The 26803-nt window shown below is 40.2% G+C and overlaps 1 protein-coding gene across 1 annotated transcript; it reads left to right on the top strand.

The window, feature by feature from the left end:
- lmo1 (LIM domain only 1) lies at nucleotides 1–26803 on the top strand. Its single transcript, XM_078257471.1, has 4 exons — nucleotides 1–634; nucleotides 16064–16277; nucleotides 24860–24985; nucleotides 26307–26803. Exons 1-4 carry the CDS (start codon nucleotides 613–615, stop codon nucleotides 26410–26412), a joined length of 468 nt encoding a protein of 155 aa, XP_078113597.1. The 5' UTR covers nucleotides 1–612; the 3' UTR covers nucleotides 26413–26803.

The raw sequence follows: 26803 nt of genomic DNA, 5'->3' as shown, positions 1-26803 counted from the left end.
AACAGGGGAATCCGAGGGTCTCTGGAAACTGCGCGCATTTATTCAGTAGCAGCAGAGGCGAGCGCGGCACATAAACTGGGAGAGAGGCGGCGTGAGTTTGCTTTCAGCAGTTGTCAGATTTGCAATTGGATTTGTTTGAATATAGTTGCTGTTTCGGAGCAAATGAGAACGAGAAAGAGAGAATATTAACAGCGAAAGAGAGCTCAGCCGTTCAGTCTGAGCGTCTGATCCGTCCGTGTATGCACAGTTACAGATAGGCGACACTAGATTTATATCGCTTTTCATTGTTTTGTCTTTTTATTCGCATGGAATTTATCAAGAGCAACCAACGCTGTTTGATCGCTCTTTATTTGCAATACAGTTCAGTCCGGATAGGGGGATCTCGCCGCGTATCTCACCGTATTCCGTGTATGAATTATTATTGATAGGAGGAGGAAAAAAAACGTGCAGACGACAATTCATCTTTCCAGGGTTTTGGTTTATCGAGGCGTAGTCTAGTCAACCGCGCGTTTCAAAGCCATTTCCAGGAGCAGCTCCGAGCAGACCGAGCGGTGCATCCTGCTGGAGCCGAGGACGGATCGCCCGGGGAAGGACTCCTCGTTCCTCAGGACGATGGTGTTGGACAAGGAAGAGGGTGAGTAACATCTCCGACCGTATGATGCTATAACCTGGGGAGTAACACGGCAAACTACTGACATTTTACACGTTAAGTGTTTCCCGTCGCCCCGGACCCGACGCACCCACAGCCTCTGCTTTATATTGGCTTTTTCAACCCCGTTTAGTCACGACAGGCTCCGTGTTTTCGCCAAGAACCCTGAATACTGTGGCTGCTTTCTCTACCATGAAGTTGAGATGGCACTTACACAAATAGCCTGCCACTGCCAAACTGCAGTTTAGTTCTGAAGAGAGTTGCATGTTTATCTGGATCAGATTTGTCTGTAGCGTTTTGATATGTAGCCTAACCCAGAGTTTGAGGATATACTCCACAGACGCTGCAGTGCATGTGGATCCTCTTTTCTTTCCTCCTCTAAGTGCTTTTTGCGTCTGTGAAGTTAGCGAGGCAGCCTTTGACATCACCACGGGATGGGAGATGACAGCAGAGTGCTTTTAACTTGATTGCAAATTATGGATAGCGCCATGCAACGTTCACTCACTTTCCATCCAAATAGGCCTACTTGCATTACTTATCTATTTCAATGTATTTAGGTTAATGGGTGAGGCAATCTAATTAATTTTAATTTAAATCAAACTCGCCTCTAATGACGTCCCATTTTGGATTAAACTGAGATGTGCAGTGTATTTATCACAGTCAGGCCTAAATGGTGCTCAGTGTGTTCATTTACATATTTTTATATAACATGATGATAACAATCAAATGCAGACTATATATATATATATATATATATATATATATATATATATATATATATATATATATATAGCTACAGTACTGAAGGCTTTATGTGATTTGCAATGAAGTTATTTTCTGATGTTTTTTCTTTTTTTAAGAGTGTTTTGCTGACCACATGCTGACATGCACAATGACAACCTCCACTAACCTTAAAACACATATTTGTGTGTGTTATTTCTCAAAGTATACGGCAGGCTAAATAGCCTTTGCACATTTGAGTTTATCTAGGGTTCCTCCTCCCTCCAAAAGTAATGGATGCATTTGTAACCCATTATTTATGTTTGAAAATGGATATTTCATATCTCTTAGCAGAGCATACTTTCACTTACACATCTAAAAACCAATAAAAGGATTGCGGCAGAGACATAAATTGGTCTGTCTCGCTGAATCCATGTTGTGCTGCAAATGTACCCAAATTAACTCAACTGTAAATTGTCTCCTTTGGATGTCTGTCTAGCTAAAAGTTCCCTATATGATTCATGATTCAGATTGCTTTTAACAGTTATTGGCTAAGCAATATGGTAAATGTACAAGGTGATGCAAATGGCATTAGTGGGAAAGGATGCACAGGAGCATGTAATGCAGTCAATACTACATTAACTACTGATGCCCAATTACAGAACCAGGGAGAGTGGCTTTTAGGAGCATTAGGACTTGCAGAAAAGCTGAGATCACCTGCTGCTCATTGCCTAAAAGCTTCACCCTTTATTTGCTGGGCCCGACCAGCAGCTCCAGCATTTTGGCCAGGTTGTCAACAGAACTGCTTGGATCTGGTCTCTTTCATTGTGGTGCCTCTTAGCGTTTATTGGCTCTAAAGTTATAGGCTTGTCAATTCAACCTTCTTGTCTAATGTATCCACTAAGTGCCTGCACAAATAAATGCGTGCATATGTGGAGAGGGAGGTGTGGATCAGTGTTTTGGGTGGCCACATGGGTGTATGTGTATGATAACTGTCTGTTTCTCTTGATTGATTCTCTATTATGCTTGTGTCTGTTTGTGCGTGCTGCTTAGGTGTTCAAATGTCAGTCCTTATGTGGCCCATAAAACAGATCTGGTCTGGTCTCATGTTTAAAGCCTGCCATACTGGTTGGCAACAAAGTAATTCTGCTGTTTGTTTGGCATACTGTTTTTTTAAACTCTGATTTCTTTTTGAAAAGTCTGCAACAATTTGTGCAACAAAAGCAATAACCAGAAATTCATATATGTGACCCCTTATATTAGCCCCATTGAGAAAATCTGCCTGTTACAAACCGTTTTCCAAAGTATCAATCTATATTTTTATATAAGTTTTATGTTGTATGTAGCTACCTGCCCATATTATCTGTCCTGTCCGTTAGGTTACATGCACATCGTAAAGTTATCATCATGCTCTCAGATGATGCAGTCATTAACTTATAATATACACTTTCTGGTAAAGCAGTGAGTCAGAAAGCACGGAGGAGGACTGTAAAAGGAATACAGCCACTGCTCTGTGAAATAACCTAATATGCAGGTCATAGTAAGTAATAAATAGCAACAAATGTACCAATTCTGTGTCAACATTTTATTTCACCCTATGATATGAAGGTTCCAATTTGCGTCTAATTTGAGAGGAAAAAGCAACTCAGCCATTTTCTCTCCTTCTTCGCACCAACTGCAGGAGAAGCAAGTGGTCACTGACTGAAGGCATATTTTTGCTGAACATTAACACAACTACAGTATACTGTTTGCAGACCTAAGCAGAAGAAATATCCTACAACTACTGATACATTTCTGGTTACCTTTGCTTGTTAATTTATGACCCTGTTATCATCCTGTCCAGTGAAATTTGTACATTCATAAAGCATGTGATTGAAAAGCAACGCTTCAGATGAATGCAGACTGGTGATCTGTCGGCTGCTGTAATAAAACTTGGGCTTCAGGCTCCCATTTTTATTTTGAAATAATAAGAATTGCTTCATTCTTTACCGGTGTTACCATGGCAATACTGTCTCATAGCGATATTGATTTAGAAAGTGGACAGTAATATTTCTTTTCTATTATTTGGTTTCTGAGGGTTGATTTCTAATTTCCAGTTGGAGATTACTTTTATATGTTCCTTAAGTCTTTTCACTTTTCCAAAGGAATGCAATTTGCTCCCCTGTATTTGCTATTTTCTCAGCTTATTGGTTTGCTCTTACTTCAAAATTAAACTTGCCCATTTCAAATATTAAAATTACGTCTGTTTTTTGTGCTCTGGGCCCTCGTTTGATATTTCTTAAGTCCCTACAGTTTCTTTTAAAAAGCTTTATTACAGGCACCTGCATCGCCTTTGCAGTACTTTTTCAATTTTGTTGTAAACATATATAGTCAAAGGGGGCAGTTGTGTGGTGTTTTAAACAGTAAGGAGTGTAATCTGTGCACACATGCATAAACATAACAAAATGGTACAAAAACATACAGTATGTATTCTCTGATACAGATTTGATATTAGCATGAGCAACACTATTTTAAAGCTATTCTCATTATTTAACACAAAATCCCATTTATACCATTTCAACTGTGAGTGTTCAATTCCGTCTAATCTGTTTCTGATATTACAAATGCAGAATTCTTCACTGGAGACAATTTCGTCTGTCACCACTAAACCTCTAAATCCCTATCAGCCCTGATCGTTTCACATATACGAGAGCTCGAGTTGTGTATCATTTTCCATAATCTTAGTGGAATTCAAAGGGACTGAATTGAGACTTAAGAGACACGTGTTAGCAAGCGCGCCCACCTGCCTTTGATGTAAATGGCTGCACTCATCAGTGTGGCACACAAACTCAATTATGCACTTAAGAGCATCCCTTTTATTATTGCCAGAGACCACATGCTAGCCATGTTATCACACAAATTCTCATGACAAGATCTGTCTACCACATGCATCACAGGGAACGGACGATCCCTGTTGTCTGACCCTTTTATTCACCCTAAGTGAGTTTTCCAATGACATGAAGAATTTCTGGTATATTGTTGAGTCGTGTGTGAGAATAGTGAAGGTTGCAGAGATAAAGATGCCACATTGAAAATGATATGAACAAATAAGAAACTCGAAGCCGCAAGGACATACGCACATCAGTTCAAATGTTACAATGAAACCTTTTACAAAATCCCAAAATCTGTTGACAAGTTGAGATAAATCGTTACTTTAAACCACCTTGGAGAAACCCAATGTCTTATCGCGAGCTCTGAGACAAATGCAGACATGCACAGAAGTAATGTTGATGTTGCATAGGCACAAAGCTATTCTCGCTGACAAAAAAAACCCAATGTGGCCGGGTTGGCTCAGTGAGTAGAGCAGGCGCACATATACTGAGAGGCAGAGGTCCAGGGTTTGAGTCCGACCTGGGACGATTTCCTGCATGTCTTCCCCCTCTTTCTCACCTAGCTGTCCTATCAATTAAAAGGTGGAAAAGCCCAAAAAATAATCTTTAAAAATAAAATCCCAATAACCTATCCAAAGTTGAGCCGCGTAAAAATATTATTATATTTATCAACAACATGTAATTCAGCTTTAATGACAATGAACCACCATATATTGTCAGTTATCCATCTGTTTGAACCTGTTGGAAGCAGGTGTCACTGCTACTTGTCACTGCAAAGCTGACTCTCTCAAGCTGTTGGCTACACTAATGTTGATGTGGAGGGAAAAAAAAGTATTCATACATTGATACACACACGCCCGAGCACCTACTGCAACATCTTATCAGTTGTTTTCACATAAAGTTATTCATTTGTTTACCTATTGTGCGCTCTCTCTTCTGACTTGTTTGGCATTCTGATACACTCTGTTAAGCTTTCTCTTTGGAAAATAATTTCTCCTTTATTCTGTCACCATAGGCTTAGTAAAGAAGACGGGGAAGATGGGAAAGGGGAATGACATGCAGCAAACTTCTTGAGATGAGCACATGTCAAAACTACAATGTCACCAGCTATAGTTCTTAGGCAGCTGAGTACAAGTGTCAAAATGCCCAGAAAATGCTACTGAAGAGAAACCTTCATATTCTACCTGCAGTAATAAAACAACATGTCACTTGTTACACTCTAAGGCAACGTAACCATTTTGTATTAAGCCTCAGTGGAAATCAAACACATATGGCATGAATTACATTTTTGGAAAGGATTTTAGACCCAGAAGAAACATGATTGTTTATGTTTATTTTATTACTATGGTGCATTATTCATGCATGAACTGAATCTAAAATCATAATTGCACTGATGTCTTTTAATGGTTTCTTGTGTCTTAAAGCAAAAAGATTTACTTTATTTATTATTCATTCAGTGCAGGTCTTGTTTAATCCCTTCTGAAATACTCGCTTGATGCATAATTGTTTGAATGAAAGCCAGGGCTGTATACATGTACGCTTGTTTTTGTGTATTATAGCCTGACCGATATATATATATATATTGGGAGAAAGAAACCTGTATTGACCAATACGGATTCTTCTTTATATATATAATTGTGACTAAGATACGTACAGAGCAGGATTTTACAGTTGAAGAATACAGGTGTCAGTGCTCTCTGGTGGACAAACTACTGTATGTATAGAAGGCGCTGTTTCTACATGACCTCAAACCTACTTTGGCATTTTTAATTGATATATCTGCAGTGAGCCAATAAGTGTTTTATTGGTCTAGCTCTGGTGCATATGTGAGTGTTTGTTCTGATGGGAGTAGGAAGCCACATGTCAACGGTGCAGGATTTTGTGGTGTGTAAAATGTGTTATATGAAAATTATAGTGTTTTATAGTGTTTCATCAGTTTTTCACAATTAAAGGAAAACATGTGGAGTGGTCTGAGAGCAGCAGTTGACAATTTTCACATACATTCATGTGCTTGTAGGTTGTGTTAATTGGTGTTGATTGGTTTGATTAGCACTAGTCTATGTTGTGGGGTAACCTGCAGAAATACAATACTGTATTGTTGTAATAATATAGTTCAGCTATATGAACTGGCCTGGTGTGTTCTCTCTATGGTGCACACACCAGTGAGTGCCAGCAGGTTTTCTTGCCAATGCCATATTTCCGATTTGCCAATGCCCTGATCGTTGTTGCTGAGTTTTTTTCATTTGTTTTTGGCCCTGCCTGTGTGAGTGTGTGGCTCTGAGAATGACAGTGTTGATTGGTCAGTAAAACACTTTGTTCATGTGGGTGTAAGGAGCAGCACAGCCTCTAGGGGCTGCTAGCGGGGCTTTTATACTTACAGTCTTGTTTCACTGTAAAAATCTTTCAAACATCACTCTGTGATATTCCCATTGCAGTGGGAATGCAGTATTGCAGTATTCAGTTTTCTGCAGGTTGAGTGTTAAAAAGTACCTTTGGCCTTAAGTTAGAGCTTTCTGATCTTTGTTGCATCACAGACAGACAGTGTTGCCACAGTTACTTTGAAAAAGTAAATTAGTTACTTTACAGATTACTTGATTTTAAAAGTAACTTGGTTACTTTACAGATTACTTGATTTTAAAAGTAACGAAGTTAGATTACAAGTTACTTTATTAGTTACATTCAGCAACTGCCGACAACACCCCCACAGCCTCAACATAAAAATGACAACCGGTTTACTGTGAGGCAGCTCGGCATGGCCAGTAGTAGGGATCTTGTTTATTATGGCACGAAAGAGAGCGAGTCAACCCTGTTTAAGGCCAGCATTTCCGCTACAACATACTGCCCGATCAACTTCTTCAACTCTCCCCCACTTACTGGTTTAGCACCGAAGTCCAGTTTTTGTTGTTTGGGTGGTGGGGGACCTCCTGCTCTCTGCTTCGCACCACCTGGTGGGACTTAGTCTGTAAGTTTGACTGCAGTGCTGCGACTCCAAATGTTTCTTCAAATTTGACGTAGTGTTTTTGTAGCTAGATAGCACTTTGCCACCAGCACAGAGTGTACAACGAACCTTAATATTGCCGTCTTTAGCTGACACAAACTCAAAATAGTGACTGTATTTCCAGCTAGAAAACCGCATCTCTCTCCTCCCTCCATTGTTGTTTACGTTTGTGTCGCTGCGTGGTACACGTGATCTGCCCACATGCTGTAAACGTGACCTGTCCTCATGCTGTAAACGTGACCTGTCCTCATGCTGAAAACGTGACCTGTCCTCATGCTGAAAACGTGACCTGTCCTCATGCTGAAAACGTGACCTGTCCTCATGCTGAAAATGTGACCTGTCCTCATGCTGAAAATGTGACTTGTCGCATACGTGACTTCACTCCCCTAGACTCAAGAAGAAAGCAAAAATCTATATTTTTACTAAGGAAAATGACAAAAATAGTAATGCACAGTGACTTGGATAAGTAACTTTAATCTGATTACTGGTTTGGAAATAGTAACGCGTTAGATTACTCGTTACTGAAAAAAGTGGTCAGATTACTAAATAACGCGTTACTGGCATCACTGCAGACAGAGATATATTATGAGTTTCTTTTCTCATTTCAGATCCATTTTACAATCTTCTGGGATTGCAGGTTTCCAGTCAGAGGATGAAAATGCCATACAGTACACACGTAAACTTTACAGCAGTTAAACCATAAGTTGTTTTAATGTTACTTGACAACTGGTATTTTGTTGTCCTATACCTTGCAGTTCCTCTGTTTTCAGGCACATTTACATACAATATGTGGTTTTAATCAAACTTAAAATAACCTTTACTTGGCTTTTTTTGCAAAAGCAAAATACTACATGCATTTATAAAAGCCTACAAGCTGCTTTTTAGTACACAAATCCAGAGAAATAGAGGAGGATGGAGTATTTACACTTTCTTAAGATTGTACAGCTATCTTGTTAGTAAATAGAAAAGCCTGGGGTGCCTTCACTTAAATAAGAGCCAACTTTCTGGAAATTCATCTCATATTAGATGACCTTCAGTAAATAAAATCTTGAATAGCTAATTCAAATCTGTGATTAAAGGGGGGTAGTTGTTTCCCTCTTAAAACTAGTAGATTAGGTTTTGGATATTGAAGTTGCTGATTTAATCAGTGCTTAACTATGCTAGGCAAATGAAAGTCGCCATCCACACACACATTCCCACTGAACCAACATTAACTGAAGACCTTGGACCCCGTCATTCAGAATCAGAAATACTTTAATAATCCCAGGGGGAAATTATTTCCTCTAGTTTAATTGTCATTTGATTTAAGCCAGTAACAATAATTACTCCTTTTAGCCAAAATGCCTGGTCTTTATATGATGAAGTAATATAAAAGTGTTAAAGGAATTCATTAAAAGCAAGCCATCTTCATAATGAAACATCAAACGTCATCTACAATATTCTGCTCTTGGGAGATTTAGGACAGGCTGTTCTACATGAGACAGTTAGTTTACCATCCCACCCAATCTTCATGAAGATCTCTTCCGTAACTAAACCCAACCAACCTCCCTCATTATTTACCCCATCAGGTGTGGGAGTAGGTGCTTGAATGACATTAGAGGCCAGAGCTGCCAAATAACTGCCCCCTGTGGGGAATTTGCATTATTCAAGATTAAAGAGCCTCACACAGTGCACCACAGTATGGTGTTCCTTCTTCCCCTCCATTTTTGACACACTGAGGACCCTGAATGGCACACCTGTCTCCTGGCATATCCTTTGAAATAATATATTTGCAGTAATTGCTGGGGAATGGGGAGGATTTTGTACATCACTTCCTGACCTCATGAGTGACACAAACTTTAGACGGCTACATTTAAAATCTCCAAATGCATTTTTAATGTGGACTAAAAGTGTTTGTGCATTATTCTGTTCCGGATGGCGGAAGGTGGCTTTGACAGGTCTAATGGTTTGATTTTTTTAGTTCATTTTTATTTTTTGCCAGGAATCACGAAGTGGCACACAAGATGCCTTGCCTATCATAAGTTTAGTAGTAGTAGTTAGTAAGTTTAATAGTAGGCTATATAGTTTGAGAATAGATTTTTTTTTTTTCTTTATTCAATCTCATACTGAGTGTCTGTTGAACTCGCTCCTAATCTATGAGGATTGAAAATGAAAATGCATTCACCTTCTTGGTTATTGACAGCTTGCACTTAAATGAAAAATGGTAAAATAGCAGATTTCAAGAACTAAACACCTCAGAGGAACAGCCCAACACGACTACGCCCACATTTGATTGGCTGGATGCGATACCAAATCTTCTTTTTGCTGTGTCAACACTCAGACATCCTTCCTCTTTAAGAGCTATCATGGGTTTATTTGGGGTAACACCACATGATAAAACAATGAATGTTTGTCTCTTTTCCTCCTCCTCATTCATTTTACTCCCTGACACTCATTTTCTAGCCCTATCGCACCCTCTCTCACTCCATCTATGCTGTTGACAGCTTACCTTGCAGAACTCTAATCTCACCCTACTACTGAGCAACCAAGTGTTTCTGCGACTTCTGTAATAATTTGGAAACTCTGCCAGTTTCATGTCTTTAAAAAAAGCCGCAATGAATTTAATTAGAAAGCTGTTGCATATCTCTGTGATACATTTCTTTTAATTAACCCCATGTGAATAAATTAAAAATAATAAGGGGCTGAAAAGTGTGGAAAAAACACCCTAATGAAGTTTTCCGTTAATTGGGATGGAGTCTGGTGCCAAACCACAGTGAGTAGTGAGCACCAGGAGCTAACAATGCCTTCTGTAAGCCTCAGAAAAGGGCCCAGGGCCTTCATGCTGACTTCAAGTGTAAGAAATGCACCTCTGACGTGATGGAAATGACCGTAGGCTGGGAGAAAAGGCAGTCCTGTTCCAGGCTGCTCTGCTGAGACTCCCCATGCCGTGCTTGAAGCTGGGCCAGTGTTATTGCAGCCCTAATGCGGCTGACTCATTTGGAGCGGATCAGGAGTAATTATGGTTGGGAAAGTGGCTGCCGACCGTGGGGGTCAGGACACTTGTAATATGTGAAAAGAGCAATTATTCCAGGAGACAAAACCCTCCCTTATCCTGGGCAGTGCCAGGGTCAATGCAAGGGACGGCTGGGCTCCGTTTCACTGGGGCTTATTAGCCACAGCAAGCTGCAAAGTTTGAGAGAGTGCATCTTGTTAATGAGCAGTCCCCTCCTCATCCACACCAGCCCTGTCTGCTCTCTCTCCCACTTACTGTGGGTGTTAATTATGTCATAATCATAGCATGCATACAGTCCCAGAATCACCTCACAGACCCCAGCATTCATACACAACCATCTGGAAATGTAGCATACCGTACAGTAACATAGAAGGCTCTCACAGCGAGCTATAAGAAAAAAAACAGTCAGTATGAAATGTAATATTGACTTGGGCCTTGTAAGAAACTACCTAATTTGAGAGAAAGTGTGTGTCTCCATGTGAGTGTGTGTTCATGCATATCTTTTCTTTTACTCCTTGCATATGCTCCAACTAAGGACAGAAACATGACTCACACAATGAATCAGTGGTGTTTATTTTGCTTATCATTCAGAATACATAAATCAGTCTGCTTTCAACTGGCATGTGTATTCCAGCTGATGTTATTACCAGATGTCTTGTATTTTGTCTTGGCAATAGAGAAACGTGTCCATGGGCTCAATTACAGTGATGACGGGAGCTGAATGAAAGGGGCTGATTCATGCACACAATGGCAGACACCTTGGCCTAGGGACAAATTTTATTTGGGATTGTCATAGCCACGGCATTTACAGTAGTGGAGAAAAATAAAAGAGTGACGTTTGTCCTATATTGTTCTTCCTGTAATTATATAATATAATTTAGATTTTCAGATTTCGTTAGATGATTCATTCAGTCATGCAGGGTTGACGTATAGTGGTTTGGGAACTTCATGCTGCAGTTTATAGATTCAGTTGTGCAGGAGAGCTTTGAATCAAGTGATGATTATGATGATGACAAACGCACTTGTTTCAGTTAAATGCAATCATTTGGTAATGTAGTATCTAATTTCCCTGAGCATCCCAGTGTGTGCATTCACCACACTGGTGGCTAACACTCTCTTATTCGCTGCAGCTGGGAGTTGGAATTATAGGGGCCCCTGAGAGGAGGCCCACCCAGGGCCAGCTCCATCCTTCTTGAAAGCCCGTCTCCCTCCGCATGTGTCAGGAAGGCTGAGTGATTCTCATCAAGATCCTTTACCTCCCCATGAACCAGCAAAGTCTGCATCACACCATGGCGTCAGTGCTTTTAATTGATCAAAAGACATTTAACAAAACACAGAATCAGATGTAACAGTCCCTGCTGCCATTAAGGCAGTGCCTGTGAGAGCAGCTGTTCCATTGGGATCATGTGTGTAGTAGTGTAGTGAAGGATACCTCAAATGTGGAGTCAATTTTTCTACAATTGTGTGGTATGCACTTTAAACTAGAACTGAAAGGATCCGTCAATAAATCAATTAGTCAATCAATCAACATTAAAATTATTTGGCAACTGCTTTGATGATGATTTGGTGATTAATCAGTTCTCAGATGTTAGCATTGTCTGCTTTTTTTTATATCTTTGTAAACTTAATATATTTAGATTTTGACCTGAAGACAACAGCCTTATTGTGATGGGTAGAGCTGCAACGATTAGTTGATTTATCGATCAACAGAAATGAAATCTGCAACTATTTTGATAATTGATGAATCATTTTTGTCACTTTTCTTTGTAATGACAGAAAATTTTATATTTTTGGGTTATGGACTGTCAAATAAAACAAGCTAGCTAAATAGATCACCTTTGGCTGCGGGAAATATAACAGGACATTTTCTCTTTTTTACATTTGACATTTATAGAAAAAGCGAATAATTGAAGAATCCAGACAATCAGCAGATTAATCAAGAATGAAAACAATTGCTAACTGCAGCCCTACATACAGTCCAAGTATTTAATAGGAGAGAAAGCAGAAATACAGAGACAGTATCCCTGGCAGTGTAGAATTTAGCAAGTGATGTGATTTATTATTATGTTTTTATTATTTCATTCTGCAGTTGATGCCAAGGCAATAACCAATCTTCTTTTAGTTACATTACTGTATGATATGATATGATATGAGATCTTTATTTCCAACGATTCAATATATATATATATATATATATATATATATATATATATATATATATATATATATATATATATATATATATATAAAATATGCATCTGCTTGTTGAGTGGTAATGATAAAAAAGGGGGGAAATCATCTTTTTTTTCACACACTCTGGTCCAGTCTGAGGAAATGTGGATATTGCCATGTATATGTAATAATTGCATTTCTCTAATTTCAAACATCTCCTTGAGTGCTCCAAACTGCGTACTCTCTTTTAAAACCTTAAATAGCTCAAAAAGGTTTAGCGGACTGATGTGATTTTTTGATAGCTGTTAAGACGGAAGTCTAAATGGGGTAACATAGAAATCGGATGCTATCTCTATAATAGAAAATACATGCTCTGACAGACAGCTTGGGCTGAGAAAAACTAACTGTACATATTCTTGAAAGATACAATCTTAAAGAAAGTAGATGGATGGTAGAAGGGAGAGATGACAGGCCTTTGCACACTGTACTAATGGCAAATTAAATTCCCTCTCAGGAAGAATATTTGGCAGGGCAAGTGCTGTCTCTCCACTTTGAGGGGTAAAATGCATCCCTTGTTGGAGAATGAATCGTGATGTGGAGAGGCATGCTTTTGGTGACATCAAATGACACTGGAAGGTCAGTGGCACTTGTATCTGTTAAATGGATTGGATTAAGTAGAGGCTGCCTCCTAGTCTGCTGCTTTCTTTCATAATGCAGCTTTTCTTTCTGGGAGGTGGCAAGCATGGGAGGTTCTGTTCTACTCCACAGTTTCACATAGCGCCGGGAGTGGTGACAGGTGCAAGAAAATGTCTCGTGGCATTAAGGGAATTGAAAAGACATTTACTTTACACACTCGTTTTTTTTCTGTCACTGCTCTTTGTTTAGTAGGTTTGAGCTAGTGCTTGCCACACTATTAAATCTGTTCTTTCCAGAGGCTGCTTTGGTAGAAGACATCAAACTCATGTTTGTTCCATGCAATGGCTTCAAGAAAGAGGCATCAGTTGAATGTGGATACTGGTTACACGGCAGACATTAGGCATTCTTCCATTGAGACATCTCTCTTTCAGCCAGAAGGACTGAGGAGTGTCAGACTCACTGCAAACAGTGTTGTCACTTTGATGATGCTAAGCAGGGTTTTAAACAAAGTGTGCATCCAATAGAGGGGGTGAGCAGCATACAGTAATTCCAGGATAGGTTAAGCTTTGGCCTTTTCAAACATGATGTAAAACACACACATTATATGTTTAAGGAGTGTGTGGCTGGTGGTGGTCTCAACCAATTAGGAGTAGTTCTCTGGAGGTAGAGGAACAACCTTTTTGTATAATTAGTTCTCTTATTTAAAGCAAAGATTTTGAGTAGAATAACTAATTAGGTGTCATAAAAGGCAAATCAACTCCTTTCTTTTACTTTGCACAAGCTCTGAAGCACACATACTGTACATACACAGTACACAGGCAGGCGCACACACACACACACACACACACACACACACACACAGGCATTTTCTCTCTCCTCATTAAGGCTGTTTTTAGTTCTGTAGAAGTCTGTCAGGCGAGCACTGTTGGCATACCTGCAGAGAGCTCCCCTAACAACCCATGAAATGCATGTAGAAGAGTCCGCCGTTAGCCAGTGTGGCTTGAATTTGAAGCTTTTTAGCTTCATTTACACTGAACATTGGTATTTATAGCAGGCTTTGTGATCCTAATGTGCCAGCTTCAAGGGGCCTGTTTTTGAGAGGTAGGGAGGTGAGGGAGCTGGAGGGCAGGCAGAACACTAATTGATGGCTCCCATCACCAGCACCGGACCAATTAGCCTCTCCTTTCCACTTCTGATAAAGAAATAAGATGGCTCAACACCACCAGAGCACTTACTGACATATAAACCAAAGCCATAAATTTGACTAACAAGCTCTCCTATTTCTTTCACCTCTTTTTTAAAAGGGGAAATGCTAATTATATTACATTCATAGCATTATTGATGTGTGGATGGCCAAAAAGTGCAGAGCAAATCTGGATCCAATAAGGTACTTTGTGAGTCACTTTAGGTGTGCAGATATGTGTCTGTACATGTGAGAGTGACAGAAAGAGAGAGAGAAAATATGCTTTTCTATTCCAAAGAAGTCCTTTGAAAAGTGGTATAAGGTTTTTGTGGAGGAGAACGAACATGACAAGCTCAGCAGAGAAAAACAGTGCTCAGAGTGAAGCAGTCCCTTGTTACCAGCCGAGGTTGTTTATCACTGAGCAAACCACCGAAGTTACTGTTTAATGACAGCTCTAACTACAGAATGATCCCATTCACACTTAACATTACACTCGCATTTGTGCATAGTTTCCTGCTAATGAAATGAAAATAAAAACTTTTATCTGGTCTGGAAAAAATGTACCTGTGCACATCTCTGTGCAACAGTGAAACAGTGACATTTCGTATAAAACTCAGTGTAACTTTAAATGGGCCATTATAGATACACATACAAAATGCTGGCCTAACCCCCTGTGATGCAGAGTGTCCGATCTTAGAGAGAGAGAGAGAGCGAGAGAGAGAGAGAGAGAGAGAGAGAGAGAAAAATGTGTTTTGAAAGTAGAGTGGCAAGTGGCGTCCACTGTGTGTTCTTTTAGATGGATCAATAGCTCAGTGTGTGAGAGAGTGTCTTAAGAGCTGTTGTCTTGTGCTTTCAGCTGTGGCAGACCTGTTAGTGCTACAGAGGGGAGCTGCGCGCCCCTGCCTTTGTACCAGCAGTGGCCTGAGGGGGGCTTTTAGTCCAAACACAAATGTCAACCACACATAGACTATTAGTGTTTAGTGCAGTTATTAAATGGACTTTATTTGTCCTTTAGGAGGCTAAAAGGCACGCTTAAAGGCGACCTGCGTGACAGCAGGGCAATTTGCGAGTTTGGTAACTTAGGCTCACTTGTTGCAGACACATGAGTACAGATAAGTGTAAAAGGAGGAAAGGCTGTAATGCTCTGAGTAGGGAACATGTGTGTGTGTGTGTGTGTGTGTGTGTGTGTGTGTGTGTGTGTGTGTGTGTGTGTGTGTGTGTGTGTGTGTGTGTGTGTGTGTGTGTCATCAAAGCCCATTTCACTCAACTGTCTACAGCTGTAAAAGCTCCTCATGGGCTTTGTTTGGTATAGATTAACATTAACCTTTTAAAAAGCCTCTGACCACAAAAACGTTGCTACCAGACCCCAGTGAGATATGTTATGGCCTAAGTGCCTTTTAGCATACACTCACTCTCTGTGTTTTCACACACACACACACACACACACACACACACACACACACACACACACACACACACACACACAAAATGGCAGGTAACTAACGTACTACACAGCTCCCTGTAAATACCACTGTAAACAAAATAAACATTGTGTCTTTTACCCCTTCCTCTGAAACCTGCTGCAAGTGATCATGTTACTTTTGTATTACAGCATGTTCTTAGTGGAACAAGTAAGTCAGGGCTTTGTAGTCCAATGTGACCTGTGTGCCTATCTACATGGAAGAATGTTTTCTTTAATGCATATGAAGCAGGTAGGCAGTGTACTGTGGCTAGGCTTAGACGCCTCGAGAAGCAGCCAGCTTATCAAAAAGAGAACATGAAAAATCACTTGTGTTCCTGGGCCGTAAATCACGCATGGCTGTTTGTCTCCTTATCATTACAGGTGTGCCAATGCTCTCCGTCCAGCCCAAAGGGAAACAGAAGGGGTGTGCTGGCTGCAATCGCAAGATTAAAGACCGCTACCTGCTCAAGGCCCTGGACAAATACTGGCATGAGGACTGTCTCAAATGTGCCTGCTGTGACTGCCGCCTGGGGGAGGTGGGCTCCACCCTCTATACGAAAGCCAACCTCATCCTCTGTCGCAGGGACTACCTGAGGCAAGAAAGACACAATCACCTCTCTCCACTCACAACAAACACAAATGCCATGCTATTCAAAAGCTCTGTGACATGAAAGAATCACAAAGGTTGTTTTTTTTTTTACCTCCTGGTAACGTTTGCTTTGGTTTCTAAGTGTGTGTTTCCTGTGGCTCCCATTCACAAAATCACAGCTAAAATCTAAATCATGCAAATATTCCTCAGTGGTAGAACTGCATCACAGCAAAACCTTATATGTAGAGAGTTTGTTGTCATATTCTTTTACAGCATGCATATAGCAGAAAGTAATTTTGGGATGCTCCAACACAAGCATATTGCACTGGCAGAAAAAAAGAACATTTGGGGCATTTTAGGAACAGTGCGTCTCCTTTTTTTTTTTACTCTTAAAACATCCAAATAATAGATAACTTCTAACATTCCTGTGTAACCATCAAAACATGAGTCATGCTGACATTTTTGTATCACTGCATCTAGAATAAAAATGCATAGTCAAACTTAGAATATAAAATAAGCAGTGGGTTACACTTGGTTGTCATTTACAATAGGTTGTTTCCATAATACTAACATCTGGCCATCGCAATTGTTGAATTTTGAAGACATTGGGTGCTACTGTATCAAGTGGCTCAACCTATAATAACCTATGCTTCCATCAACATCAAAATCTCACTGGTACCAATAAGATGTATGCCCATTAAGCAAGTTTAAACCACAACAGGTTTGTTGCTGCGTTTTTCTAAAATACTTGTATCTTTTTATCTTTGTCTGCATCGACACAGAAGACTTCTGTCATGGAGTAGACTGGCTCTCAGTTGTACCAGAGCTGTAGGCTGTGAGAAACCTCCAGTCAGGCTTGTTGCTTCATCAGTGTCTTTGGCTCTATACCCCCCTTCAGATGCCCCTGCCATCTGCTTGTTAAATTAAACATGACCATTTCCTGGGCATTAAGTCACATTCCCAATGAGATCCTACCATTTATCTGAGAGGGAATCCCCCAGGGGCCAACTTAGGGATACCGGTGCCCTAGGCTCCCCCTCTTAAAACTCCCTGTCCTGCACTGTCCTCCCCCTTTCCCTTTCTCCATTGCCTTCACTGATACTGATACATATCGCTACCCCACACAGTTCATTATTCTAATTTAAAAACATCCAAAACAGCAGCCATCATTTTGTATCACTTCTAAAAATCCAAACCACATGGAACCTTAATCAACTGGGTTTTCTTCCTACCTCACTCATGGATCTTTATGACATTTTACCTACATCTCAGCTCTTTCTCTGACCTGGAAGAAGACCGCAGCCCACTTGAGAGGCGCTTAGGGACGTTACGTTGAGATAGGCCATTACCATCTATCAGTTCCCACCCACAGTTAATGCTTTTAAGATGCAGTGAGAGGTCCACTAAGACCTGATGTTGCCCCCCGAAGGGGCAGATGGTGCAGATGAGGTAATAATAAATGGGCAAATGACTAAGAGAAGGCAAAAATGATGAAGCTCAGAGTTTCACTTGGTAAAATACATCTGCTGAAAGGACAGCAACCCCCACCCCCAAGCCATAAGTGCCTAACTGGCACTGTGAAGGGAGAAGGAAAAGCTTTCTCGCAGCCACACCAGCAAGATGTAGAGGTCAGAGACAGGATAAAAAACTGGGAATGACATATGAAATCAAGAGTTAGGCATACTAAAATAAGAATAAAAAGGAAAGAGGAGAAGTGTGCTCCTCTGTTGCCCCGGATTGCCTAATGAAATCCATCCCACTCGCCTGCTCTTCAGCCTGCGACAAATGCAGAACACTTAATGGCTAGAGATGCTTGAGATGAATTCTATTATGGAACAAATTAAAAACCTTGCCTTGCGTGTAGAGAAGAGGCAGTTAAAGAGACCAGAGTATTTGAAAGTAGGTGATGCAGTCTCCATTCGGCACCACTTTCCTTTTCATTCCTTCTTTTCTGTGTAGTAAGACGAAGGCTCCCCTCACCTGCAGTAATAAAGTTAAATCTGTGCACTGAATTAGCCTCCTGCACTTCATTAAAGAAAAGCAGGTGGATCAAACACACTTTGGTTATTTCCCAGAGTTTGGATCCCTGCCATGCTCACATTAATTATTATAGGAGCTCCATCTGTGGTTGTCCTTCAGTGGCATTAGCAACTTATTGAATGCACTCACGCTTTCCTGAATCTTACACTTTAACACACAAACACAAAAATACACACATACCTTAAACAGCGTTCCCTCTGCCCTCCAAACCATTGCACCAACAAAAAGTTCAGTTTCTAATATCCCTGACATTCACTTCCTGGTATCAAGGGAGTGTTTTTTTTTATCAACTTGGCCACACTTTTTCATTAGAAATGAGAATAATAGATTAATTAGGCGTTAACTTTATGTCTGGGGCCCAGGATCGCATGACTTCACCAGAGGGTTGACAATCTAGTCATGGTGTGATCATCAGGACTTGAAGCCTGAAATCATTTAATCCTCTATTTCATATATTAGAGCGGACATAATAGTCACCCACTTATCAAAATGGGGTATAATTAACTGTAAGAGGAAAACGGTTTCAAGATAATGAACATCCATAAGTTATCCACGAACTGGTGAAATAGCAGGGGGAAGATGATAGCTCCATCTGGATGTGACTTGTTTTCAAATCTTCTTCGTTGTCTTCTCCTTACTACTTTAGTTAGTAAAGCAATTGCTCTCCTCCAGTAACAGTTGCTCTTTCTCTCTGGGCAAGATAAATCTGAACAGAAAGGTTTACACTTTCAAAAAGACGCAACTGTTGGGGAGGGTCAGAACATGCGGTGCATGCATTAACAGCTTTCCCTTTTATGAAATCTGACTTACTTCGAGCGGGCTGGGAAGTCTCACAGAGCTCAAAGAACAGGTAAAAAACTTCAAGAGCCACAGCCCAATCTGAGGGAAGCGATACAGAGAGGCAGATGATGCACCGTAGGAGCTTTAAGGGTTTGAAGTTAGCAAAGCAGCAATTGAAAGACCTAAAGAAGGCCCTCTTTTTTCTAAAGAGTGATTGTAATAACTCAATAACAGAGAGAGGAGAGCCGAGCTTCTTTGCATTCCTGCCATACAACTCTGCTACCAACAACCCACATCAGCACACAATGATACATTTTTAGTGACTAAATACAAGCTCTTTTAAGGAGTACGGAGTATGGCAGTTCTGCTATAAATGTTGACATACTATGAATAGTATTTTAATTAAAATTCATGAACATACTGACCTCCAATGGTCAGTTATGTTAGACTTGCCAGATATTGAATTATTAAGTCCGTCATCCCTCTGTCTCCAATTTGAAGCTTTAGTAAAGGGATTAATAGTGATCATTATTGCAGCTTAGATCTTATAAAGTTACAAAGTTAAATTATTATGATGATCAATTAATAGTTTTAAGTCATATTTCCAGCAAAAATATTTTCTAATTTTAGCCTCTCAAATATAAGAATTTGCTGCTTTGCTTAGTCATGTATGATAGTAAACTGAATATCATGGACTGTTGGTCGAATACGACAAGACATCAGAAGTTGTCACCTTGGGGTGGGGAAATTATAATTGACATTTTTACTATACTACTTTAGTTACCACGGTGCAGCCCTACTAAATATAATTCACTATAAAAAGGGTCATATAATATCTAAACAAAGATGATGAATTTTGACAGTTTCTAAAAATAAATAGCTTGCCTGCTTTCACTTTACACTGGATTATGCCGTTCAGAAATCCTTGCCAGAATGTCTCACAGGTTGTGGAGAGCAATCTAAATCAGCACTTCTAACCCTCTAATCCATTTAAATAAACCACAGAGGCGGCCATTTTAAAAGAGGACTTTTGTGCTTCAAACCCTGTTGCAATGCTGATGATTGATCGACAAAACCTGATGGGCTCAGTTTACTACGAGCAGCTCTGAACAAGACTCTCGTATTTTCCAGAAACTCACCATTCACACTATTTAAATAGAAATGCTAAAAAAAAATTTAAAAAAAACTGTGTTGATGTTGAATTTCTTTTCACTGTCCTTTTGAGAATATTGATTTATTTAATCCAAATGACCAGGGAAATTGAAGTGCATGAGCCACTGCACTCCTACAATACAGGACATGTGTCAGAACAATACATGGGAATTCGGCAGAAAGTAGTCTATTGAAACAAAAATATCTATTGTAAATGAAATGAATGAATGTTTTTTTTTCAAAGGTAATCCACAATTTATGAAGGCACTGTTTCAGCGCTGTGAAGCATATCAAGTTGAAAGAAAAAACGGAGGCAAGTGTATGAACGTAGTTTTCTTGTGTATGTATATACACAATGTACAGTCTTTCTTGGCTAATTGGAAATCCTTGGCTTGTATAGATGACATTATCCCTGTAGATGTTTCAATGGACCTAATGCTTGAACGGCCATAAACAATGTGTATCTATTTTACTTTGTGTCACTTCTTCAATTTTGTGGTAATATGTTTTATTATCTCAGCTGACATCAAATCTCTTGACCTTTACATTTGCCTCTAGATCATGTTTTGGTGTAAAACATTCATTGCTTGCTCTACACAGCTCCACTTCAGCTGTTACTCATGAGACTTCTTCAGCTCAACAGTTCAACTCCGGTTGCCTTTAGCTTCATAGGAGCAAAAAGAGAAGAGTGTAATGTGTTCGAACAGTTCTCTCAGGCTGTAATCTCCTTTTAGCATGAGGAGCCTAATTAAGCCATATGTTTATACCAAGTTATAACCCAGAAACATCAATTGTTGGCTGAAGAACTGTGTAAATGAGATACTTTTTTACACTCCAACTCTTCATGTTATGGTGAAGATGGAAGATTTTTTTTCTGTGCCAAATATCTGCCTGTGATAGTAAATTACAAAGCAGATAGGGGAATCAGGTTAGCATGGAAGAAGTGGCTCTCTTCATGATTTGAAGACTATTTGGAGTGACCAGTGTCATTTAGGAGAACATGCCACGGTCCTGTAGCTTCATTTTTACTGCACTTACACCTAGAAGGTGTGAAGCCTTTCTGTGCTATTGCAGAATACTTAAAGAGAGTGCAGGTCCAGCAGAGTGGAGCAGGTGGAGGTGGAGATGGTGTTCATCTGGATGTTAATACTGAGGGAAGAGCGAAATGCACATGTAAATGTCCTAACAAAACAAAGCAAAGTCTAGATGCAGTCTGTAGTAATTTTACAGTTCATGGTTGGTTAAGTTAAAATTCAAATTAGGTAAACACAAACCACATAGACTGATCTCATGAAATGGCGTATGTATGACACGCCAATTTGTATGTCATTATTGGCGTGTTATCAAGACGCATACTTGCTTTTTAGCGCGTTTATCAATGCCGTTTGGCCTCCACTGACTTCCATTACCTTGCGATTGTGTGTGAATTTACACCGTAGCGAGTAGTATGAAAGGGCGAGAATCCGCGTAGGGGAGGACTTTCACCCAGGAGAGCGGGGATCGTGTCCCGTGTGTGGCGTTTCCTTAAAGCCAACCCCGTTGTTCTTTTCCTAAACCCAACCGTCGCTTTCTTCTTTTACTAAAGCCAACCCCATTTTTCTTTTCCTAAACTCAACCGTCACTTTCTTCTTTTACTAAAGCCAACCCCATTTTTTTTTTCCTAAACTCAACCGTCACTTTCTTCTTTTACTAAAGCCAACCCCGTTTTTTTTTTCCTAAACCAAACCGTAGCTTTCTTCTCGCGATAACACGGCAAGACGACAGACACATGCCACTTGGCTTAAGAAAGTAGGTGTGTATGTTTACGCAAAGTCATGATACCACGTTGAACCACAATAGTCCGTCCACTTAATACCAGGCTAATCGCGTCATTTTAGTGTCTTATAGTTTTGTTTCAGGTTTTATTTACATACAAGCTTATAGATTAGATTAAACTTTATTGTCATTATGCAGAGTACAAGTACAAAGACTACGAAATGCTATATTCAATACACGTTCATTTCCACTACTACAACCTTGCTTGTGGCTCTTGAAAAGACTGCGCTGTGTTTACGCCTCATTATGGGGACTACTACTTAGTGTGATGATGTTGTCACTGTTATCAACTGTTATCTCCAGGGTTATTTTCTCAGACTTGACAAAGCCTCTACAGAGCCACAGAAGACAACATTATACAACTGCTTTTACAAGCTGAGTAGTAATCAACATAACAAGTACATTTAATTTGATGTGTAATATTGGTAGACCTTTAAAATGTCTCAACCTTTTTCAAAAACAAGGGAGGGTACAGAACTAATCCAATCTGTTTCTTTTTGCTGAAAGCCTTTAGTATATTTGCAAAGCAAATGGAAAGGTGTTTTAGTAGTAATGTTTTTATTCTTCCAGCTTTATAAAAATAAGTCTTAAAAGTCAAAGTAGCCTGTATTTCTGATAGTACAGTTACAATGCAGCACAGTAGCTGGGGTTGCAAACAGCTCTGCAGAAAAGTGATCTTAAAAAAAATATTTGTGTTGCATAATAAAGGGGAAAATATGTTATACCCACAGTAGTTAAATCATAGCTTTGTAGAGAATATAGATGTAGCTGAAAGGTAAAAAACTAGCCACAGGTGTCGCACGCTGCCTTGAGTAAAGGGTCGGCAGCAAGCTGGGCTTCCCCACCAGGCGTCTTCACAACCTGTATGTATCAAGTCAGCACCATGTCCGCAGCCCAGCAGGGTGTAATGGAGAAGGGTTAGAATAATCATACAAGCCGTTATAGGTGTGTGCATGTCAGACTCTTTAAGTGCCCGAGGCTCTCTAGGCTCTCTTATAACGTCGGCTCCCTGAGGGAGAGCAATAGACATCAGTGTGTGACTCTTCAGTCCAGTATAAACCTCAGGTGTGGTGTTAAACATATAGCAGACCCTGCCACTCGACTGTCATGATGGCACAGGAGGTGTGAGGCAGTGGCTTGTATCTTAAGATTATTTTTTGGGCAGTTTTAGGCCTTCATTGACAGGACAGCTGAAGAAATGAAAGGGGAGAGAGAGGGGGAATGACATGCAGCAAAGGGCCGCATGTCGGAGTCAAACCCGGGCCCGCTGCGTCGAGGAGTAAACCTCTATATATGGGCACCCGCTCTACCAACTGAGCTATCCGGGAGCCCTGTGGCTTGTAACTTAAGGGGACAATGTTTTTGTGAATTGTAAGCAAAAGGGAAAACAATTAGCATTCATTTCATCATGTTACAAAACCAAGAAATCAGGCCAGGAAAACCTATATACTGTAATGGAAACAAGGAGCACTGGAGCACTGATATTCGCTCAATTTTTGGATCAATACTGAATGTGTGAGAATTTTCTAATGTTTGGAAAAAGAAAAAAAAAAAAATATATTTTTTTTAAAACGTGTCTCTGTGGAAAAAAACAACATAATCTTTGTGTTACAGAGTGCCCCGTTGGTGGCAGATGTGTACTGTATGAGAACATGCAGTGTTTTACTAAAACAGTTGTAACAATGTCTCTGTTTAACACCATGTGAATCCCTCTCATGGAACATAGCAGCCTCTCTCCCTCTGTTTCTGTCTCTCCTGCTCCTCTGGGGCAGTGGCTCCTAATTAGAAGCAGGGCTGCTGGATAGACGTTTTCTTTAACAAGGTGAAAGCAACTGAATGGGACTAGCAGAAGCAGAATATCAACACTGTGACTCTTCTGTCTGAGCTCCTACAAGTTTTGGGGAAAAGTGTTTAACAATCTGTTGGAATGGCAATCTGCTGTTGCCTTATCCCCTCTTGCAAAGATGAAATGGTCCTACCCTGCAGAATATATAAATCTATCTGGGCTTCAGAATCTCCAAATTAAACATAGGGGCAGGTGCGTGGAAAAAAATGTAAATGTAAATGTGACTTGGAAAAGCATTTGAGGTTCCTTTAGTTTGAGGAGAAAAGAGATCGACACCAGTGCCTACTTGCTGTGTTTGTGACCTTTATCATTTGGCTCCTATCGAATAAGTCTAAACCAGCAGCAGCGAGGTTTGAACAGTGAGTCTGTTCACTGTGAAACATTTAGTTAACTCTTCAAGGTTACATCTCCCATCACTGTCTCAGGCTCCTCTTTGAATAGAAGAGGGAGGCAGAGAAAGCGAGAGAACAGATTGAGCCTGAATCCTTGTGACAGAAATCTTTTGAACTTATGACTAAATTATAGAACGTAGCCTCTTGTGTAAAAATTCAGCTGGCTTTGGTTGGAGATAGACTCATTAGGTATTTTAGCTATGAAAGAAGAAAACTCTCAACAATTCAAATGGTTTGCTTCAGACCTGTTCTCATTGCGTTTGTAATGTGCAAGAGGGGACATTCTTTGAAGAAGGAGATTAAAACCATGTGATCATTTTAATTAGATCATTAGCCAAGAATTAAGATATATGTTTGTAAATCTCATTAACAAAAATACCAAGTGGGTGCCACGAAAGCTTTGTGCATTATATTCGACGCGTTTCAATTTTGCCCTCTTTTTCCTCCCATTGCAGCATTTTTCTGCTATTGTTCTTGCCGTCAGTACGTTTTTGTTTGCTCTTTTATTGCATCAAGGTAAAGGGAAGGTGGGTTAATCTCTATCTGTGCTCTCTGTCTTTCAGGCTCTTTGGTACAACGGGGAACTGTGCAGCCTGCAGTAAACTGATCCCAGCCTTTGAAATGGTGATGAGAGCCAGAGATAATGTTTATCATTTGGACTGTTTTGCCTGTCAGCTTTGTAACCAGAGGTAAGAACGGGGATTATAACTCAACAAACAAAAAAAAAACATGAATGGGGTGTTAAAATGGCCAATAGTCTAAATATTAGAAGCTGTTGAAAAGGCTCTCTTAAGGTCTTATTATATTATTACATACCACTGAATAACTCTGAAATTGTCTGGAATTGTCTTCCCGTGTTGTAAAAATAAAGGTTGCTGTATTGCATTTGTAATGCTCTGCTAATTTCCTATTGTGACACACTTCCAGCAGTTTGTCCTTTTTTTTGTTGGCTTGCTCTGTACACATGATGTAAAGTTAGCTTTTGCTCTTATGCGTGCAAGGAGGTATAGGAACTACAACCTCCAGAGGTGTGTTGCTGGAGAACAGGTGTGAAATGGTGTTTCCTTAGGATCTATTATGAAATTGGAGAGAGCACAAAGCCTATGGTATGATACACATAGAATATGACATACCCAAATATTGCTTTTCCCCATTAATATACTGTCAGTAATGGCACCACTCTGGGAGCAGAACGTCCTTTGCATGCTTGTCAGGGGTGATGTGACCCTGTTCCTCCACATAGCAAAAGCCCATTAACCTTCTGCAGGCCAGATTCAGTTACCATAGTGAACACCTGCTGTAAGGGAATTATGACTGCAGTCTCTCTTCTCAGCTGGCAGACATGAAGCCATGTCTCATCTGGCACAGTATTGGCCGTGACTGTTTTACCAGCCTGGCTCATTACTAAAGCCAAGCTATGCTCGGCTATATTCTTATCTTCACTGTCCTTCAGTCACATTATGGAGCTGTCTCCACTGTGTCACACAAACAAACAGTGGCACACAGAAGAACATCAGTAGGGCAGGCTGTTACATGTTATTTTCCCTCTTCAATTGACTCTGATACTTCAGAGGAAAAATCATTCTCAAGCACTGGTTCCAAACTGGTGTGTGAAAAAGCTAACCCAATGGCAGAGTTTGATTGGAAACTCCCGTGGTGCCACTGCCTTTTTGCAAGGGCTAGGGAGTTCACCTGCCTTTCATCGGGTTCCAGGGCTCATGTCTGTTTGCTTTGAAATGATAGGGTTTTAATCCACTTTTATTTGAAGCCACACATTTATGATGCCATCAAAACAGGCTTTGACGAGGCACAGTGTCAGCGTGCGTCAGGTAGAACATATCGACCAAATGTGTGCAATCAAACAGAATCATCATTAGGCCTACCTGCAGAGCCAGTCAACACACACACGCACACACGCACACACACACACACACACACACCATAATTCCAACAGTAATCGTCTTTGTGTTTTTAACAGTTCTGCCTTTGTTTGTTTTTCTCTGCCAACAGGTTTTGCGTGGGGGACAAGTTTTTCCTAAAAAACAACATGATTTTGTGTCAAATGGACTATGAGGAGGGCCAGCTGAATGGGAGCTTTGAGACACAGGTTCAATAGTTGGAACCTTGTGGCAGCAACAATCGGCTCCACACTTTACACACGAGATGGATGTTCTGCTGCACTTGGAAAAGACAAGCGTCTGTCTGCTTGCCTGCAATACTTTTTAAGACCCCTTTATCAGTCCCTAAGGACTCTATTGTAAATGTTCAACTTTTTGCCCCTCCCACACCCCAACACTGAGCAGTTACAAATTTTGATGTACAGTTGTGCCTGCTTAGCTGAGCACTGTATTGCTTGTATGTTTTGTGAAATTTGTTTCCGGTTGGTTTTATTTTCCTTTTAGAAATGGTTCATTGGAGGGTATGTACAGTCTGTTTTCTCTGTATATATAAACTGGAACATTTATTTTATGAAATGTAATGCAATTTTATTACTAGTGTGAATTAAA

This window comes from Sander vitreus, chromosome 1 (genome assembly GCF_031162955.1).
Source record: "Sander vitreus isolate 19-12246 chromosome 1, sanVit1, whole genome shotgun sequence".
NCBI lineage: Eukaryota > Metazoa > Chordata > Actinopteri > Perciformes > Percidae > Sander > Sander vitreus.
This window is presented reverse-complemented; position numbering and strand designations above follow the sequence as displayed.